We start from the raw sequence: 21,874 nt of genomic DNA, 5'->3' as shown, positions 1-21,874 counted from the left end.
TTCAAAAAGTAGGAAACTGTTGGCATTTCATATGGCCTGCTCTAATTCTCCTTTAGGCAGATGCCCAGCAGCAGACCATTCCTGTTCCCCATTGATATGTAAGTCAGGGCAATGAATATCCCCTAAGTCAGTTCTCAGAAAGACAGGGGAGATAAGACCTGCTCACTTGCATCCTTACCTTTTAAGCTAAAGTAGGCATGAAATAGGAATGTGTCAGGCTGGACTGCCAAAGCATCTTGGATACTGCCAGGGTCTCTGTAAGAGGTAGCTGGTGCCCTTTGGGAGCAAGAGGGCAGAAGGCAGAGAGGCCAAGTGTAGCTGGAGCCACAGCCAATGACAGGCAAATGTTGGGCAAAGCCAATGGCAGTCAGCGTCAACTAATGCTAAGTTCGGTCCCCATCCTCTTTCCTGCTGAGCTCTACAAGGGCATCACTGAGACTGAGGAGGACTGGTTGCAAGTGGGAAGGCAAGCAAGTGGGGGGCTGGCTGAGGGCAGACTGGGGCTGGTGGAACAGCACCCCATTTGCCCTGTGGACCAGTCTCCACTGTTGTGTGTGTGTGTCTGTGGACAAAATAAACAGAGGGAGAAAAGCACCTTACACTCCCTGTTCCTAGAGGCTCTGATGCATATGGGAAGCTTCATGCAATAGTGTAGTGGCAACTTCAGAAGTGCAGAAGGCCTCTTTGTGTTAGTCACAGCCACTCCCTCCCCCTTTTTTGCTGCTGAGTTGAGAATAAGATCCTTGCTAATGCCTTCCCCCACAACAACAAGAGCCAAGAAGCATGAAAGGGGAGAGTGTAAGCTACTGAGAAGAGTCTTCTCAGTGGCTGACTCACCTCCTTTCACTCTGATTGGCTACAATCCACAGGAAAGGGCAGGAAAGCATGTGAGAAGACTCTTCTCAGTGGCTAACACACTCCCCTTTGAGGATGATTGGCTTGCAGGATACAGGAGACATAGGGACCCCGCTCGGACCCTGCTCCCAAAAAAGTAAAGGGTCTAAGAACCCCTGAGACCCTGGACGACTACACCACTGGCTTCATGTGAGCTGGCACTCCTCCTCAAACTTGGACACACTTTTTCGTTTTCATTTATAATAATAATGTTGGGCTTCTCCCACTTCTCCCCAGGGGCATAAGCACTTACCCAGCTTTGGTCTCTTTTGGGAGGAGACCGCTGTGGGAGTATATGGGGATGTGTAATATTTGAGGGGCCCTCCAGGCATCCTTTTTAGGGTGCATTCATGATTATTTGTGCTCATGATGGTAGCAGGGTGGATATATGTGTTCCTGTTTTCAATGCTGTTTGTGTCTTCAGAAGACCTGGGACGGACCTACTGCATTGTTTCCAATCAGTGCATGTCCCATTGCTTCCTGCTGAAATCCTGTGACTTTCCATACCACAAATGTTCCCAGGGGGTGCCCCACTGTTGCTGTTCTATAGTGAAATAACACTCCTCTTAGAGATGCAAAGGCCTAGGGAAAAAAAACTTGAAAACTTGAAAAACTTGAAAAAATATATTTTTAAAAAAATTCCATTTCCCCCCAATTTCTGGAAAAAAAAGGAAAAGAAATTGTTTTTCTTTTCAGACCTTCATATCATAGAATCATAGAATTGTAGAGTTGGAAGGGGCCTATAAGGCCATCAAGTCCAATCCCTTGCTCACTACAGGGATCCAAATTAAAACATACCCAACAGGTGGCTGTCCAGCTACCTCTTGAATGTCTCCAGTGTTGGAGAACCCACCACCTCCCTAGGTCATTGGTTCCATTATTGTACCACTCTAACAGTTAGGAAGTTTTTTCCTGATGTTCAGTCAAAATCTGGTTTCCTGCAACTTGAGCCCATTATTCCGTGTCCTGCACTCTGGGATGATCGAGAAGAGATCCTGGCCCTCCTCTGTGTGGCAACCTTTCAAGTCCTTGAAGAGTGCTATCATATCTCCCCTCTGTCTTCTCAAGGCTAAACATGCCCAATTCTTTCAATCTCTTCTCATAGGGCTTTGTTTCTAGTGCCCTCCTCTGAACCATTTCCAGTTTGTCTCATCCTTCTTAACGTGTGTTGTACAGAACTGGATGCAGTACTCAAGATGACTGCTGAATAGAGGGGAACCAATACTTCACTCAATTTGGAAACAATACTTCTGTTAATGCCGCCTAAAATAGCATTTGCCTTGTTTGCAGCCACATCACACTGTTCCCTCATATTCACACATCTAGCTCCTCCAGATAGCGATAATGTGGTGACATTGGGGAAGCATCATAGAACAACCAATAAAGCAGAATGGTGTGTGGACAGTCCAGGATGAATCCACCATGAATGCACTATTGTTGCATCGATGACATGTTGCAGAATGCTCCTGCTAAAAAAAAAAGCTTCCAGTCTGGAGGGGCCCTGAGTTGATTTACAAATATACAGGTTGTGTGTAGGTGGAGGCACAGCTTCAACATTCCAATAGGCAGGCAAGAGTCCAAGGCTCCCATATCAGATCTCTGGAGTGTGTCAACTAGCAGCCCTAAATGCTGCTAGCTTACAGAGCCCAAATATGGCTCTCTCTGTCTCACTTGCCTTTTCCCCTCTCTTGGACTTTTTCCTTCAGTCTGATTGCTCTGCTGCACAAACGTGTCCCATTTCAGCCATTCCTAGCCATGCTGAAGACTTAAGGAGGATGGTCTAAGATGGGGGGGGGACCCCAAGCCTGGGGGATGAATGTGGCCCTTCAGGCCTCTCAATCTGACACTCTCTGTAAGTCAGGCCCATCCCCAGGCCACAATCCTCATTGGCCCTGCTCCAAACCCTCTTTGAGGACTTTTGCTAGCCAGCAATGTGACCTTCAACAGTTATAATGCCTCTTGCTTGCCTGAGTGGAGGTGGAGAGACCAAGCGGGTGTGCATGGAACTGTCTGGCTTTTGCAAAGCTGGAGTGTAAACCTGCAGCCTTCCAGGGTTTCAGAGAGGGGTCTTTCCCAGCCCTGCCTGGGATTGAACCTGAGGCCTTCTGCACTCAAAGCAGGTGCTTGGCAATTGGGCTTTCCTGGAGGATGCCCACAAACAGCAGATCGCTTGTTTGTTTGGTTCCTACAAAGCAACACATTTTCTTTCGCCATATGAAAAATGTAATGGCCCGTAGTCTGTGATCACAAGCCTCTAAAAGATGCTAATCTGGTGGTATGCACTCATTGAGGGTACAATGGAACTGGGACTGAATCTTAGAATGTGTTTTTAAGCCCCAACTCTGGGGTGCTCCCTTGGACGGATGTTAGCAAAATAAGGCCCATGAATTGTTCCAGAAAGGTTAAGATGGCCAGGTCATGTGGAATGATTAGCTGATGGAAGTCTATTGAAGAAGTTATGTCAGGAATTCCCGCTGGAAGAAGACCAATAAGTGGGCTGAGACAGAGGAAGGAGGATTTGGAGAAGCTGTGAGCTGTAAAAGGGAAAGGATGGTTTTAAAATCAAATGTCATTTTTGGGGGCGGGGAGAGGGATCATTTTGGCATTTGTGTTCATGGTGACCTCTAGAAGTACAGCTGACCACATGTGGGGGTGAGCCTCTCTAAGGAGGTATAGGCAATTGCTAAGGTACATTTCTTCTTGTTCGCTTTTTCCCAGTGGGGAGGCCAAGGCTGCCCCCCCCCAATCAATGTAATGGGCTGTGCCTCACTCCCCAAGAATCTGCCTGATACTAAGTCAGGCTCTTGATCCATCTAGCTCAGTATTGTCTTACATTGACTGGCAGCGGCTGTCCATGGTTCCACATTGGGGATATTTTCGTTTCCTTGCTGGAGATGCCAGACATTGAACCTGGGACTTTCTGCATGCAGCACTCAATGAATAAAATGTATTTCTGTACTGTATATAGGGATAGAAAGATTGATCAATTTCAGCTCTCTGTTTCTCATTTTTCCAATCTGAAATTCAGTTCTCCACATTTCTGGAGGGAAAATCTTGAAAACTATTAGCATTTTAGTAATAATTTCTCCTAATAAACACATTTTTCTGTGCACATTTTTGCAAGGAACTTTTCCAAGTATAATGCACTTTTATATGTTGTCATGGATGTGTTTATTTTTATGCACACTTTCCCCCAAAATATGAATTTTGCAAAATTGGTTGGTTAGGGAACTGCATTGCAAAATTCACATAAGTGCAAATTTCGAACAATGGCTTTGGTTTGGTTCTCATATTGTTTGGAAAGTGCAAATTTGATAGATTCAGCTTTGAATGTGAACTGAATTGAATTCTGTCCTACCCCTATCCATTCATATATATATAATGAATTTACAAGGACAGTCTTATAATCAAGTGGCCAATGAGATGTACAAATATAAACAATAATTTTAACAACCAATAATATAAAGCTTCATGTCAATAAAAGGCAAAGATAACTGCACAGACAATGTATTCTGAAGATACTGACTACACTGAGCTATCCACGGTCCAGTAACTTTCAACAGCCTTGCAACTTTTTCCACAGGTTCCGGTGTGGTCCCAGAACATGATGCTCTGGTTCACCATTGGCCAATAGGCGTCAGTCCAGTTGAATGGACACCTTTATCCATTTTGTCTTGTACCAGTGATAATACTGGTACATAATACTCATAAAGTATTATCCATCTCTCTTTTTTTAAGGTTACATCAGATTGCAAGATACAATACACATACCTTTTTTGTAAAAAAAGGCAATTCTCTTGCACAAACAATATCATTATTAAGGAGCTATTATAAAAACATTTCAGCAGATAGCGTTGGATCTCTCTATTATGCAGGTTACAGTGAGCCATGCACTTTGTCCTATTTTCCTTTTGTCTGGGAGACCATTTGCAATTTTATTTTTCCCTGCTGTGTATATAAATGTATTCCTTCAGAAACAGATGAGAAGATACTCCGGCTTCATATGAAAATGCAAATACACACCGACACGGAAATTGTCATTTAGAGTTAGCCATAAGCATTTCATTCATGTAGGCTCAGGCTTGCTGTAATGGTAATGGTGTGAGCCAAGAATTTTTATTTTTTTGTCGGTTCATCCCACACCAAGGAGGGAAAATTTCAACTCTCCCTCCGTCACACATTTTACTAAGAGGAATAGCAGAATGATAGAACTGGAGGAACCATACTTTGGTGACAGAGCATCTGCTTTGCATGCAGAAGGTCCCAGGTTCAGTCCCCGGCATCTCCAGGTAGGGCTGGGAAAGACTTTGCCTGAAACCCTGGAGAGCCGCTGCCAGTCACTGTAGGCACTACTGGGGTAGATGGACCAAAGGTCTGACTTAGTAGAAGACAGCTTCCTATGTTTCTTAAAAGTTTCAGGCTTTTTAAATAGGAAAAGGCCATAGCTCAGGGGGAGAGCATCTGCTTCGCATGCAGAAGGTCCCAGGTTCAATCCCCGGCATCTCCAAGTCGGACTGGGCTCCTGTGCGCACCTTGGACAGCTCCTTGAAAGTTCAAACTAAAACCCAGAGTGGATTCCTCTGCCCTGCTGACATGGAACCACCAGCCGCCACTTCAATACACAGACTGAAACCCAGGCGTCCTTTGAAGTCCATATTTCTCTAAATCTTGCAGTGCATTTCTCCAGCCAAGTAACGTGTACCAAAATGTATACAGGCGGGCCCCGCTTATACGGCAGGCTCCATTCTGGACCGCTGCTGAAAAGCGGAAACCATAGACAATAATGGTGCGCGTTGCACGAAAATGATGCAAAAATGGCACGCGATGAGAAAAACCGCCGTAGAAGCAGAGCAAGCACCTTAAAGTGGGGACTTTTCACATTTGCACAACGCCACATTAGCGGAACACCGAAAAGCGAAGTGCCGTAAAGTGGGGCCTGCCTGTATACTAAAGTATGCATATAAATGTAAATGTACTGCCTTCAAGTCAATTCCGACTTATGGCAACCCTATGAATTGGGTTTTCATGAGGCTGAGAGGCAGTGACTGGTCCAAGGTCACCCAGTGAGCTTCATGGCTATGTGGGGATTTGAACCCTGGTCTCCCAGGTCGTAGTCCAGCACCTTAACCACTACACCACACTGGCTCTCAATATAAATGCATATATTCATGAAAATGACATACAAATGCATTATATTGGGGAAAATAGCGTTACAAAAATGTGTATATTATTGTTGTTGTTAATTAGTAGTAGTAGTAGTAGTATCTTAATTTATTACTCCCCTTCACAACAATAAAATATTAATATTTATAAAATAAATTTATAAATTTTATGAATTAATTTATAAATTAATATTAATAAAATAAAATATTTGAAACAGTTTGAAACAAATTACAAATCAGGCTAAATTGCACACAAAACAGTGTGTCTATTGGGAGAAATTTACACCAAAATGCTGATAAATTTTCATGAGGACTTTTTAAAACATAGAAACAATCCTCAACCTGGTCTGGAAATGTGGAGAACTGAACTTAAGACTAGAAAATGAGAAACTGAGACATCTGCAGTGGACAGATTCTCCCATCCCTCACGCCCATTGATGGTGGAGAGTGAAGCCTGGGGTCAGGGTCCTTGGTTTGAGAATCAGAATGGTCCAGTTTCTGTTTTCACCTGTGAGATGTTGTAGTGCAAGATGATGGTGGTGGGATTTCCCTGGAAGTTGGGTTCTGCACCCAGTACTGCTTTTTGATGCCATCCTGCACTTTCCTGATGTCTCCTTCCTTGCATTACAGTGAAATACAAATGGGCAGCTTATACACTTACTGGGTGTCTGTCATTTCTGGGATGGAAGAGAGTGAAGCATCCCCTCCACTCACCTACGTCCATGGAAGCGGCTACTGCGGCGATGGGATTATCCAGAAGTAAGTATGGGATGCTTTTCGCTTGATTGTATGGCACATGTAGGAATGGCGGCATCTATGGCCCTCTGGATGTTGCTAGACTACAACTCCCTTCATCCCAACAGAGTTTTGACTTTGGCTGTATAGGCCTGTGTGTTGCCTCTGGTGACCAGATGTATCTCTAGCTTAAGACAGTAGACTCATAGGGTTAAAAGGTTCCCCTAAAGTCATCTAACCCAGCTCTCTGCATATATACAAGAAATTAGGGCTGTGAATGTCGTCCCCCAATCAGTGGCTCCGATCCAACATGGGTCAACCCAGGGAACACGAGACCCAGATCCAGTCCCAAATCAATTTGGGGGTGGGGCTTATGTTAGCTTAGGGTTTTTAAATAACATGCAGGGGGGAAGTAGAAGAAGCAGATGATGCATTCTCCACCCCACCACGCTTCACAGGGCAGGAGGGTTCAATCCTGCTAGGTGCTGCACCTCTGGTGCAATCCATGCTGAGAACATGCTGGTGAATCAGAACCCTGCAGCCAGGGGGATTGCACCCTCTGCTCACCAGCTGGTTTCAGTCCCACTCAGTCTGATGGTGTGCCTCTGTTCTCCTGCTGGGAACAGGCCCTTGCAGCCACAGCACAGTGTGAGGCTGTTTGAAAGGCCTCTTGCAAACTGCTCTGTGCTACTCTTTGCAGAGGCTACCTGACTCTCCTTCTTCTCAGCTGACGCCCCACCCCCTGAGAGCCCTGGATCACCCTAGGCAACATGACCCAGGGTGATCCGGGGGTGTCTCGACTCAGTCTGGATCCGCCCAAATCAGCCTGAATTGGTGCAGGATCCAGTTGAATCCGAGGCACAGCCCTACGAGACAAAAATCTACAAAATTCTTCTAGCTCCCAGATCCAATCCAGGGCATCTCTGGTTTAAAACAGATCTCTGGATTGATGTGATGATGAAGGTCCTTTTCTGCCTGATGTGCTGCTGCCAGTCAGAACAGACAGTGCTGGGACAGAACAGGAAAGGCTTCCTAACTGTTAGAGCGGTACAACAATGGAACTAATTACCTAAGGAGGTGGTGGGCTCTCCAGCACTGGAGGCGTTCAAGGGACAGCTGGACAGCCACCTGCCGGGTATGCTTTAATCTGGATTTCTGCATTGAGCAGGGGGTTGGACTTGATGGCCTTATAGGCCCCTTCCAACTCTACGATTGTATGATTCTAACCTGATATTAGGCAGCTGTGTTGTTCCTATGATATATTAGGAAAAAATTGGTCTGCAAAGATTCAGATGTTAGCAGCGATTAGCACTAACATGCCAATGAATTTTCATGAGGACTTTTTCTAAAAAAAAATTGCGAATGGATGTGGAAATATGTATGTATGTATTTATTACATTTATACTCCGCCTTTCTTTTCATGATTGAAACCCAAGGCGGCTTACATATGGTTCCCAGGCAGTCTCCCATCCAGGCACTGACCAGACCTGACGCTGCTTAGGTTCAGCAGGGTGCTGGCTTCATGTGCCTTCCGACCTTAGAGCAGGACTTAAACCTGGAGGAATGAGAAAGTTAAATTGACAGATTTGCTCCAACCCGCATTGTTATTTTAAATTGTTCCCTTACTAGCCTGTAAAGAACAGCAAAGGGGTGGAAGAGAAAGGAAGGTTGTCTCCCTAATGTTTAACAATTCTTCTTCTTCATCCAAAGCTTCACATCCTTTATTTTTTAAAAGACTGATCGCCTTTTTTTTTTTTATCTTGTTCCCAGGGACCTTGGGGAAGAGTGTGATGACATGAACAAGGTCAACGGAGATGGATGCTCCCTCTTTTGCCGGCAGGAATTGTCCTTCAATTGCGTTGGTGAGTTTTGAGTTTCCCTGGCATGGTGCGGCTGGTGGCAGAGCTCTTCTGGTTTTCAATCATATTTCGTTCTTTCCTTATGACGCAGCCAGGGAATGATGGAAAGCTGAGTTTAGAAATGGGAAGTTTAGGCTTTGTCAGTTCGCCTCAGCAAGGGTTAGCATCCAAGATGTCCAGAAGCATGGTGTGTTGTCAGCATCAGGCAAGGGTCATGACGTACCTGGCAGAAACACTGAACCGGCCTCATATCAAGTCAGTTGATCTATCTAGTTCAGTATTAGAAGCTGTCTCCGTGGTTTCCGGTAGGGGCCGCTCCCAGCCTGACCCAGATACCAGGGATTTAACTTGGGACCTCTATACCGCTGAACAATGGCCCTTTCCCTAATAGGAAACTCCCTCATACAGTGTCAGACCATTGGTCTATGTAGCTCAGTATTGTCCACACTGACTGGCAGGGGCTCTCCATGGTTTCAGAGAGGGGACATTCTCAACTCTACCTGGAGACGCAAGGGATCGAACCCAGGACTTTCTGCATGCAAAGCAGTTGCCCTCACAGGCCTTTACCTGGCACTTGATGGTTTGGGGTGTTTGGACAAAGCCTGGTAGTTTAGGAAGGTCTTCAGCTAAAAAAATAAATAAACCCTTTCCTCTTCTTTTGACGACTAAGTTAAGACTGTTTTGCTTTATCTGTGCTTTCAATTCTTTTGTTTTTTTAAGGGGGGAGGATTTCTGAGTTGTTGGTTTTCTTGATTTTGGATTATGTTTTTATGATCTTGGCATTCTGGTGGCTGTTTAGTGCATCTTGTAGATTTGATTATATGTATATTTTATTGTCATAAGCTCGTTTTTAATCTCCCTTTTTGAGATAGGAAAAAAGGAGGATATAAGGGTTTTTTTGTTTTGTTTTTTAAAGGAGTGGTTGAATGAATAATTAAAAACCAGGAAATGGCAGCAGAGGACTGAGCTCTTGAGTCTTGGGCTTTATAGGCCCTGACTGATTGTGATTGGCCCTTGGGGTCAGCTGATGGAATGCTCAGGCAAGGTGGTACTGCAGCCTAGATGGCACCCTCGAGGCACAATACAGTAGGGCCCCGGTTATACAGCGGGTTAGGGACCAGGCCCCCGCCGTAAAGTGGAACCCATTGACTGTAATGGGTCGCGTCGTGCAAAAATGCCGCAAAAATGCCGCAAAAGCACAAAATTGGCTTTAAAACGGGAAATTTCCCCTAATTGAAAGTCGCCACATCAGCGGAACCCCGGAAAATGGAATGCTGTAAAGCGGGGCCCTACTGTACTCCGTTTTCCAGGCTTGTAGCAGCAACAGAGCACTGATAGCATAGGAGGTTAAGATGACAGAGTCTTAATTACTTGTGTTCCAGGTTCAGTATCTCAGCACTTCCCAGCATCATATATGCTTGTGCTTCGCACATGTTCTCAGTGGCTAGAATGTCCAAAGGGGGGGAAATGCTTCATTGGATACCCCTAACTTTTAGTTTTATGAGAGGGAGTGAAAAAGTCTCTGTATCCATTTTCCTCCCTCCATTAATAATAATGTTATTCATCTCTATCATGAATCCCCTTGCTCTCCATTTCTCCCAACTAAAAAGCCCCAAATTCTGTAACTGTTCCATGGAGGGGAGTTGCTCCAACCCCTTAATCATTTTGGTTGCTCCTTTTTCAACTGTTTTGAGCTCTAAGATATGCTTTTTGAGGTGAGGCGACCAGAACTGGACATAGTACTCCAAGGGCGGTCACACTACGGCTTTATGATATTGGCAAGTCCCTAAGCTTTTCTTCTGTACATTTGAGGTTTGCATTCAAAGGGACTTTTCATTTCATGGCTATTGCCTACCATTTATCTGTCTCAGGGATGGGCAACCTGTGTGGCCCTCCATAATACAGGTTCCATCATCCCTGACTGTTGGCTATGCTGGCTGGGGCTGATGGGAGCTGTAGTCCAATATCACCTAGAGAGAACTGTACATTCTCTTAATGTGCAAACATAAGATCTAAAATTTAAACGCAATAAAATCAATTTTAAAAAATCTACAAACAATAAAACCATCCATACAAAGTCCAAAAACAAAACAATTTTGTCAGATAAATGACTGGGTTACACCTTAGGGAAAGCCTTCCTAAACAAAAATGTCTTCAGTAGGTGCCTAAACATTATCATGTACTAGATGCTTGTCTGATTTTGGCTGATCATTGATTCCAGAGATCTGGAGCTGCAACACTAAGTCTGATGAAACTTGCCTCTGGCATATGGTACTCTCAGCAGTGCCCCATCTGAGGAGCTCAGATGCCAGGCAGAGATATAGTGAGCATAAGCCTCGCTAAATTCATTGGAACTTACTTCCTATGTAAGTGTGCTTAGGAACTGCTGTCTTCTGGTCCAACAGCACTGGCTGGCTGTTTGCTTCCGAGCCCAATTCAAAGTGCTGGTTTTCACCTTTAGAGCTCTTTATGGCTTAGGACACCAATATCTTCTGGAATGCTTATCTCGGTATGAACATACCAGGGCCCTTAGATCTTCATCTGAGGCCCTTCTCTGTAGAAGGCTGGGAGAGCCTTTTCAGCTGTGACTTCCCATGTGTACAATGCGCTTCCCAGCAAGATCCACCTGGTGCATTCATTGTCATCTTTTCAGCACCAGATAAAGACTTACTTTTTTCTCCTAGGCTTTTGACAGTCTAATGTTAATGTGTGTTATGAAGCAACTCTTCTTGTGACTGTCATTGGGGTTGTGGATTTTTTGTTTCTCAGTATGATTTATTTTTTTGTGTTTTTACCAGCATTGGAGACTTTTGGGTAACAAGCAAGCAAATAATAATAATAATAATAATAATAATAATAATAATAATAATAATAATAATAATAATAATAATAATAATATATCAGGTCTGGCTCTGAGTTTAGCTGCATATTCCTTCCTATGGGTTTAATTTAATGGAATCCAGAGATCAAATCTCTCTGTTTTGACTGCAGTTCAAGCCTTTTTAGTTGAGCTACCCTTTGTGTTTAAAATCCAAGGCCCTCTGAAGCAGATGCGCAGGAAAGGGGTTTTTGGGGAAGGCTGTGATCTGAAAGGGCTGCGTGCAAGCAGAGGAGAGAGGGTGAAGAATAAGCCTTTGGGAGCCAAAGTGGGCCCAGCTGAAGAAGTTGGCACCTTCTTTGAGATGCTAATAAGTGCCCTTGAAGAGGAATCAAAGGTACTTTATCCTTTCCTTTCAAGGGCGATAATTGCTTAACCAGATCTCTTTTGCAAGGCTTGCTGTGCCTTGATTAGCAAGGATTGTCGGACACAATGCCTGGCCGATGTTGAAGCCATCAAGAGGCCTGTAGGTTTGTTGCTCCAAAGGCTTTACCACTTGATTATATATACCTGAGTATCCCATTGGTAAGGGTATATCTCTGCTTCCTAGAATGAAGAAATCCATGCTGGTGGAACATCTGCCTTTCCTGGCACAATAGGAACATAGGAAGCATAGCTCAGTGGTGTCTACAATGACTGGCCATGGCTCTCTGGGGTTTCAGATGGGGGGTCTCTCTCATACCTACATGGAGATGCCGACGATTGAACCTGTGACCTTCTGCATGCAAAGCAGACACTCTGCGACTGAGCTATGGCCCTTCCCCTAAAAGAGAAACACAGGAAGCTGCCTTATGCTGAGCAGAGCACTGGTCCATCTAGCTCAATATTATCTGCACTGATTTGTAGTGGTTCTCCGGGGTTTCTGAGTCCTACCCAGAGATGCCGGGGATTGAATCTGGGACCTTCTGCATCCAAGGCAGATGTTCAACCGCTGAGCTCCAGCCCTTCCCCTAATTTAATAAGGGTTAGAAGGCTACCTTGAAGGTCATCTAATTCAACCACAGCTCAGTGCAAGATGCAGCTACAGCATCTCTGGAAGATGCTAAAGTGCCGGTTCCACAGTCAAACAGCTCGTCCCATTAGGAAGCTTCTCCCAACGCTTAGATCAGGGATGGGGAAACTCTGGCCCCTCCAGATGTTGTTAGACTACAAATCTCATCATCCCTCACTATTGGCCATTCTGGCTGGGGCCGATGGGAGTTGGTTCCACAACACCAACTGATGGGCCCTTCCCTGGTTTAGATGAAATCGGCTTCCCAGCAATTGGTTTGAGTCCTGTCCTCTGAAGCAACAGAGTACAAGGCTGCTCCGTCTTCTGTGTGACAGCCTGTCGGATATTTGAAGACAGCATCTCTTGTTAATAACAGGGAAAGAGACGTAGCTCAGTGGTAGAGCATTTGCCTGGCATGAAAAAGGTCTCAAGTTCAATCCTTGGCATCTCACACTTCCAGCTGGCCTGGGCAATAGTCTAAAGTGCTGGGAGTTGTAGCCCAGCCACATCTGGAGGGAAGACTGAGCACGAGTGTGTCTATCGATATCAGCGTTTGTGATACTGCATCATATCACTTGGACACAGTGGGCTGGATTGACACAGGACAAAGAAGCTGCCTTAGGCTGAATCAGACCCTTGGCCCATCTAGCTCAGTGTTGTCTGCACTGATTGGTGGTGGCTCTTCAGTACTTCAAGTACTGGAAAGGTTGCCCCACAGAGGAGGGCCAGGATCTCTTCTCAATCATCTCAGAGTGGAGGACCACGGAATAATGGGTTCAAATTACAGGAAGCTGGATTTCAACAGAACATCAGGAAAAACTTCGCAGTACGACAGTGGAACCAATGACCTAGGGAAGTGGTGGGCTCTCCAACACTGGAGGCCTTCAAGAGGCAGCTGGACAGGCACCTTTCGGGGATCCCTTAAGTTGGATTCCTGCTTTGAGCAGGGGGTTGGACTTGATGGCCTTGTAGGCCCCTTCCAACTCTACGATTCTATGATTTGAATTCACAACTGGAAAGCAAGGCCTTATTTCCCTCCCACCTCCTGACCAGTGTGACATCAGGTTTCATCCTTTGCAATCTGCACCTCCCTTTCTCCTTTCACACTGGCTGGCATCCAGCCAAGATCTCTTCCATGTGACCTGTTTATTGAGCTTTCAACCTGCTTTGCTGGAGGGAAGGTTATGTGAAGTTACTCTGAGCAAATGCCACCCTTTCCCATGCAGTTCCCTGTCATCTTCCTTATTACAAAAAGTCTAGGGGTTTTTTTGGTGGTGGTGGTTGGGAAAGGAGCCAGTTTATTACACAAGAGCTCCAAATAATTGTGCAAGCTGAATTTGCCTGGTACATGATTGGATCTCACTGGAAAATAGTGACAGCCTGGAAGTGCCCTAAATTATACATGAGAGTGGGACCCCTTCGGTTCTATTCAAGATTAGTTCTACTCTGAGTAGACCCACTAAAATTGATGAATGTGGCTATCTTGGGTCTATTAATTTTAGTGGGTCTACTCTTGAGTAAGACTAACATGTGATGCAACCCATTAATGATGCAACCCATTGAAAGGAATGGATCAAAGTGAATCACACTCATTTTTATCAGGGGGTCTACTTTGAGTAGGCCTAATCTTGACAGCAGCTCATTGGGTTGTATCCAACTATCATTATCATCATTTATTACCTGCCCTTCACCCAAAGATCTGAGGACAGGTTACAACCATTTTAAAATAGAACGTTAAAAACAACCTAAAATCCCAAAGGTTCTGCTCAGAGTAGACCCATTGAAATTAATGGATTTAAGTTCATCATAAATTATTAGAGTTGGAGGGGGCCTATAAGGCCATCAAGTCCAACCCTCTGGTCAATGCAGGAATTCAGCATAAAGCGTACCCAACAGGTGGCTGTCCAGCTGCCTCTTAAATGCCTCCAGTGTTGGAGAGCCCACCACCTCCCTAAGGTCATTGGTTTCATTGTGGGACCCCACTAACAGTCAGGAAGTTTTTCCTGATGTTCAGCCGAAATCTGGCTTCCTGTAACTTGCGCCCGTTATTCCGTGTCCTGCACTCTGAGATGAGCGAGCAGAGATGCTGCCCCTCCTCTCTGTGGCAACTTTTCAAGTGCTTGAAGAGTCCTGTCATATAACGGCCATTGTTTTCAGTGGGTCTGCCCTGAGCAGGGCTAGTACTGGCTGCAACTTGATGCCGTGAAGCTGTATGATGCTCTTCTCTTGCCCAAGCTTTCATGTTTGCACACTTTTCTCTCTGCTGTATGCAAGTCTCGGGGCCTCTGTCTTGCGCTCATTTGCCTGTAACTCAATTAGCCGCCTCTCTTGTTTTCTCCTGGCTTCCTCCTAATCAGATAAGGCCTTGATCAATCTGCTGAGGCTATGGGAGGTAAAGAGAGGGCTGTGGGAGTCGAGAGATAGAGGATCTGTGTGGTCTTTTCTGTCAGGCTGTCCTGGCCTCTTGTAAAGAGGACAGCGGCAACACACACACAAACACAAAGCCGAGAAAAGAAAACAGATAAGATTAATAGCGTTTTGTTCCTCTCTGACGCTCCTCGCAAATGCAAAAGGGGCGACGGTGGGGTAAATGAAATGAATTGGCTGCTTTCACACACAGCTTTTGACGCAGCGCCATCACCCGAGATGGCCTGCTCCGTGCCGAATTTGGCTTTCCTCGTGTGATCTGATAGTAGAACATAAGTTTGCCCTTGTAGAGAGGGGGGGGTGAGCAGAGTTAAGGGTTTGCTTCCTTCCTTCCCTGCCCTTTGTGAATATCTCGTGCTTGTCCTTTCACACACACACAGCACAAATAAACACACACCTTCCTCTCTCTAGCCGTAGGCCCCTGATGAAGAGGTAGTGTGGTGGAGGATTTGGAGCATTGGGCTTTAATTGCAAGGAGCCCTCAGCCATGAAGCTTTCTCCCACTCTATTGGAGAGGTGGGGAACATTTTTCACCCTGAGAACCGCATCCCCTTCTTCTGAGGGCCACATGCCAATAAGGGGCCGAGCAAGAGGCAAAAGGGGGAGGAGCCACAAATGCAGTGGAGGCTGGTAGCTTCAATGTCAGTGGGGCAATGAATCTGCTTTGGTTTTTAGTCTGAACTTTCCAGGAACTGTCCAAAGTGCTCCGTTCCTTGGAAGCTCAGGCTAAAGCCTGGAGTGGATTCACTGCCCCACTGACATGGAGCCACCAGGCACCACTGCACAAATGTTAATTTTGTCTTTGTATAGTAGGCTAATTTATACTTGCAAACTTCTTAATCTTTCACCTAGGCAAGCGACAGGCATTATCTGAGGATGCGAATGCATTCCAGCCATGTAGAAGCAGGGCCTATGAGAGGTGTCGTCTGCGGAGGGGGGATTGAATAGAGTTCCAAGGGCCAGATAGAGAAGCCTGGGGGGCATGTTTGCCCTCCCAGTCCTGAGGCGCTCCCCCGCACCCCACTATAGTCACTGTGGATAGAAGAGGGAAGGAAGCAGCTGTCACAACTGTGACAAGTTGTGTACCAGGATTATGGTCCCAGGCTATGGTGTGAAGGCACATGAGGTCAGCTCCCTGCTGAAGCTAAGCAGGGTCAGGCCTGGTCAGTGCCTGGATGGGAGACCGCCTGGGAACCATATGTAAGCCGCCTTGGGTTTCTATCATGAGAAGAAAGGCAGGGTATAAATCATAGAATAATGTAATAAATGTATAAATGTAATAAATGTAATTAATAAATAAATAAATTATCCCTCAAATACGTTTTCATTCAAAGATCAAGCTACTTTGTCCACTCCAAGACTTTAAAGGGTGAGCCTCACACTTTAGGTGCCTTGGGATTTCCCTCAATCTCAGACTACAGGCAATGTATTAACACCTTTGATTGCCGAGGGAGGGCTTCCACGGCTACAAATGTGGCTAACAATTGCTTTCTTTCCCAGAGGCCTTTGGGAGCATCGAGGGTTCCCTAACCATCCTTGTGTCACAACTATAGAATAGAGCAGGGTTGGGTAACCTGTGCACCCCCCCCCCAGGCTCCAGCTCCCATCAGTGCCAGCCAGCGTGGCCAGTGGTGCATAGAAATCTAACATGTCAGGCAGAGCCATTTTAGCCTTGTCTTCTCCTTGATGGGGATGTTTTCTAGGTGCAGGGAATTCACTTTCATGGGGAACCAGTCAACCTTCTCCTGCCAGCTGAGTTTGCATGTTATGTTGACATGTCAACTTTCTTCAAATGTCTGAAGGACTGTCACACAGAAAATGGAACAGACCCTGTTGCTGCAGAGGGCAGGACTAGAAAAAATGGGGAGCAGTTTTCGGCTAAATATGAAGGGAAACTTACTTAATAGCACAAGGTGTTTTCCAGCGGAACTGACTGCTTCGGAAGGGAGTGGTTTCTCTTTCGTTGGAAGATTCCAAGCAGAGGGTGACAGAAGTAATTTAGATGGATCCTGCCTTGCAGATCTTGCATTGAGCTGAGGGGGAGGGGGTTGACTAGATGACTGTTAAGGTACCTTCCAATTCTATTCTCTATGGACATTTATCTCCCATTTTATAATAAAGCCTTTTAAGTGGAGACCTTATCCCAGTCTGCAACTATGTTCGAATTGGGTTTTTAAAAGATTTTTTTTAAGTGTTTTGCCTCCTGTTTGCTGCTCTTGGCTCCTCTTGGGAGGAAGGATGGGATATAAATTGTAATTTAATTAATTAATAATCCTATGATAAAACTCAGGCTCACGGTAGCTTAAACACAGGAAATCTCAGTCATATTGAGACAGCATATTGCTGAGTACAACAGCACTCTCCCCATTTGAGATTCCCAGAAACTTGTATTCAGAGTAGGAATGGAAGACTCTCAGCTTCTCATTTTTCTAATCTTAAATTCAATTCTCCAGCTTTCCACAGCAATTTGCAATTTTATTTTATTTTTTAAATACTGTTGAAAATTAGGGCGTCTCCTAATAAACACAAGTTTTGTCTGCAGTTTTGAGCACCATACACATTTTTGCAAGCAGTTTCTCCTAATATAATGCATTTGTGTATGTTATTCCCACGAATATACCCATTTTTATGCACACTTTCCCCTAATACATACACTTTTGTAAACATTGGGTGGAGAACTGCATTGCAAAAATTGGAAACAGGCAAGGGTGGCTGTGCTTCGATTCTCATATTGTTTTGGAATCTGCAAATTTGATAAATCTGGCTTTAAATAGGACCTGAATCAAAATTCTCCCGCATCCCTAATCCAGAGACTTATTGCCTCCGACAGAGGAGGCAGAGCATAGTTGTCATGACCAGTAGCCACTGATAGCCATATGTTCCATGAATTTGTCTAAACCCCTTTTAAGGCTATCCAGCTTGGAGGACATCATTACATCATGTTTGGCTATGTTCACATGGGGCCAAGTGATACCTGAGAGTACACTGACTCCAGGGCCGTTTACGGCTTCAAAGGCCAAAGTCGACACCTTGACGCAGCACCTGTATTTATGTATGATGTTTAGTTAATGTGCTTGTTGCTTTTATATACTACCCATATAAAAAGGTAAAGGTGTCCCCACACTTGTAGTGCGAGTCGTTTCCGACTCTTAGGGTGACGTCTTGCGACGTTTACTAGGCAGACCGTATATATGGGGTGGGATTGCCAGTTCCTTCCCCGGCCTTTCTTTACCCCCCAGCCTATGCCGGCTACTCATTTTACCGACCACAGATGGATGGAAGGCTGAGTGGACCTTGACCCCTTTTACCGGAGATTCGACTTCCTCCTTCCGTTGGAATCAAACTCCGGCCGTGAGCAGAGCTTTGGCTACGTTACCACCGCTTACCACTCTGTGCCACGGAGGATAAACTCCTTAATAATTCCATTTAAGTCCTGCCTTTCGTCAAGGCAATGTGCATGCTCCTCCCCGTCCCATCCTGAATTCACAACAGTCCCATGAGGTGGTAGTTTTCTTCTTCTCCTACTTCTTCTTCTTCTTCTTCTTCTTCTTCTTCCTTCCTTCCTTCCTTCCTTCCTTCCTTCCTTCCTTTCTTTCTACATACATACATGCATACATGCATACATACATACATACATACATACAAAGGCCCTCAAGGCGGCTTACAAAAACCACAAATATAAAAATACAATATAAAATACATCAATAAAACAATACAATTTACAAAATACAATTTACAAAAATTAAATAACTGCCCTTAGGCTAACAATGTAAAATGCACGACACATGAGGGAAAAGGGACAGGGAAGAACAAGGAAAAAAGCACGCTGAGGCACCAGTTCTTAAATTACAGTTCTTATCATGACCAGCTGGAATGGAAGCAGGTAGCCTGATAGCACGGTGGCTACTGGGGAGGGCAAGGGCAGCTAGTCGCTCAGCAGAGGCGATGAAACAGCTCATGGATGGATCAGCTTTGGCATGGAAACAAAACAGATCTTTGCTGCTGAAGGCATGAGGCATCCTGGCGAGCAAGTTAAGACCATTGTTAATGTCCCCATGTTGCAGTTATTGTCATCATCCATACTCTCCTGGTCACTTTCTCTTGGTGGCTAGTTTGGATTTATGATATTTCTGCAGTAGGATGAGGATGAGGTAGAACTCACTGAAGGCCAATTTCAGTTCTGACATATGTGACTCTCGGTTTAGATTGAGATTCAGTGACTGGCCCAAGCTCACCCAATGAGCTTCATCACCAAGTGGAGATTTGAACCTGGGTCTCCTTCAGTCCCAGTCCAACCGCCTACTACTTCATACATCATTTCAGAAGCACAGGAACGTCAGAACCTGCTATATGCCAAGTCAGACCATTGGTCCATCTAGCTCAGTATTGTCTACACTGACTGGCAGAAACTTTCCAGGGTTTCAGGCCAGCTCTACTTGATGATGCTGGGGACTGAACCTGCTCCCTATCTTCATACAAAGCAGGTGCTCCACCACTGAGCTGCAGCCCTTCCCCTTAAAACAAAGTAAGATTCCAGCCCTCATGATTCTGAGAAAAGAGGGCAAGTTTAATCTATTACTATTCATTTATTTCATTGATGAATTGCGTCTCACGAGGCATCCTGAAGCGATTTACAATAATAATTAATTAAACAGGAACCTAGGGAAGTGCCGTAAATAGAGTCAGACTGTCAGCCCATCTAGTTCAGGTATGTCCACACAGACTAGCAGCAGCCCTTTGGGGTCTCAGACAGGAGTCCTACCTGGAGATGCCCGGGGACTGAAGCTGGGATCTTCTGCATGCAAAGCAGACGCTCTGGCACTGAGCAACGGCCCTTTGCCTCCCCTTTTGTGCACATGACGGTTTGTATCCAGGTCTCCCTGGCCTGACTGGGGTGGGGGGTCTCCTTTATGCTGCATCACGGCTGTTCCCAATTTGGCCCACGTCACGGTATTAGGGAGAGAGAGAGAAACGTGCTCAAAGCGCGAGGCTTTTTTTTTTAACACCTCTGTCTGTCGCTTTGAAGATGGTTCTTTGTAAAGGCCTTTCTCTGAGTAAATTGGTGTGGGGGGCCCCTGCCTCCTCTACACTTCTCCTGCAGGTTCAAACCAGCCCACCGGTTCGCTTCTCTTTCATAAATCAGAGCTCCTTCTGCCCCTGCTAATCTCATTGTTTTGGTAGACAGCAGCGCATTCAGGGAAACTATCAATATTCATGAGCTTGCGAGCTCTGTTTAGGAGAGGATCCTCCGGGGAGACGAAAATGTTAAACACAAACCTAATTTTATACATCTTTCCTCTCCTCCCCCCCCCACTTGTGCTTTTTTCCCTCTCCACCCCTCCTCTCTTTGTCAGGGAGGTAATGTGCTTAAAATAAATTGATGGATGACCATCCATATCCATGCTGAACGTGCTTCTCTGCAGTGCCCCCCCAACACGCACTCTTCTCACACCCCTGTGAAGAAACCAGTGTCTCACAACAGCCAACTCTTCCTTCCTTGGCCACATAAGGACTTGGAGAGCCTGCTGGATCGGGCCAGTGGCCCATCTAGTCCTGCATCTCACAGTGGCCAAGCAGATGCCCCAATGGGAAGCCCGCAAGCAGGATCTGAGTGCCGGAGCGCTCTCCCCTCCTGTGGTTTCCAGCAACTGGTATTCAGAAGCATGCCACCTTTCTCTATGGAAGCAGAGCTGCCCTCATGGCTAGTTGCCAGTCGCTAGTAGCCTCCTCCTTTGTGAATTTCTTACCCTTTTTTAAAGCCATCCAAGTTGGTGGCCATCGCTGCCTCCTGTGGGAGCAAATTTTAGGCTGCATTAACAGAATAATACTTTCCATATTGCCAGAAGTACTGGTTCTCCTCTGTCCAGCAGTGGTTAAGCCTCATCTTGAGTACTGTATCCAGTTCTGGACATCACACTTTAAGAAGGAGGCAGATAAACTGGAACAGATTCAGAGGAGGGCAACAAGGATGATCAGGGGACTGGAAACAAAGCCCTATGAGCAGAGTCTGAAAGAGCTGGGCATGTTTAGCCTGGAGAAGAGAAGACTGAGGGGAGATATGATAGTACTTGAAAGGTTGCCATACAGAGCAGGGCCAGGGTCTCTTCTCGATCATCCCAAAGTGCAGGACACGGAATAATGGGCTCAAGTTACAGGAAGACAGATGTCAAATGAACATCAGGAAAAGCTTCTAAACCGTTAGAGTGGTACGGCAATGGAACCAATGACCTAGTGAAGTGGTGGGCTCTCCAGCACTGGAGGCATTCAAGAGGCAGCTGGACAGCCACCTGTCGGGGATGCTTTAAGTTGGATTCCTGCACTGAGCAGGGGGTTGGACTCAGTGGCTTTATACCACCCATTATTTCTACATTTGCATCTATACATGTAAATTAGCATAGCCACATCTTATGCAAATCCTCTTTTGGTGATGGGGGGATTGGAGGGGGGGTGATGCATAAGGGCGTCTGTGCTGCATGGATTTGTTAATTTACTCTTCAATAGGCTCTCTGACATTGATTTTAAAAAGCCAAGAGAGTGATGGTTCTTTTGATGAAGTATATAGTAGGAAAAGCATCCTTGTCCTCTCCTTCCCCTGTGTGTCCCCTAAATCTGTTCTGGGGATCCCTCCAACCCTCCAAAGCAGTTTTGGGGACAGTGTGGAGCATGCATGGGGGGAGGGCAGGGGGGAATCCCTTTGCGCTATTGGAAGTCATTCCACTAGCACAAGAATTTAGTTGAATAACTACCCTAAGTTACTGTTCATGTAACTTACGTTCATTTCAATATAAAGGAAACAGTAAAACAGTGCCTAAAAAGTCATAATTATGCAGTGTTTGTGGACTAAAAAACAACAGTGTGTACAAATACCAACTGTCTTAGATTGACTGATTTCTGTTCCTGACCACTGACAAAGATGCAAACTGCAGCA

The 21,874-nt window shown here is 45.5% G+C and overlaps 1 protein-coding gene across 1 annotated transcript in view; it reads left to right on the top strand.

Moving 5' to 3' along the window:
* The window catches only part of PAPPA (pappalysin 1), a 284,791-nt gene that overhangs the window by 107,422 nt on the left and 155,495 nt on the right, over window positions 1-21,874 (top strand). The window contains exons 8-9 of the mRNA XM_061604307.1: window positions 6,687-6,815; window positions 8,562-8,653. Of these exons, the coding sequence (XP_061460291.1) occupies window positions 6,687-6,815; window positions 8,562-8,653 (221 nt within the window). The remainder of the gene's footprint in view (window positions 1-6,686; window positions 6,816-8,561; window positions 8,654-21,874) is intronic.

The sequence above is a fragment of the Rhineura floridana genome, chromosome 20 (assembly GCF_030035675.1).
Source record: "Rhineura floridana isolate rRhiFlo1 chromosome 20, rRhiFlo1.hap2, whole genome shotgun sequence".
NCBI lineage: Eukaryota > Metazoa > Chordata > Lepidosauria > Squamata > Rhineuridae > Rhineura > Rhineura floridana.
Note: the sequence above shows the minus strand (reverse complement) of the source record. Positions and strands in the feature narration are given on the sequence as shown.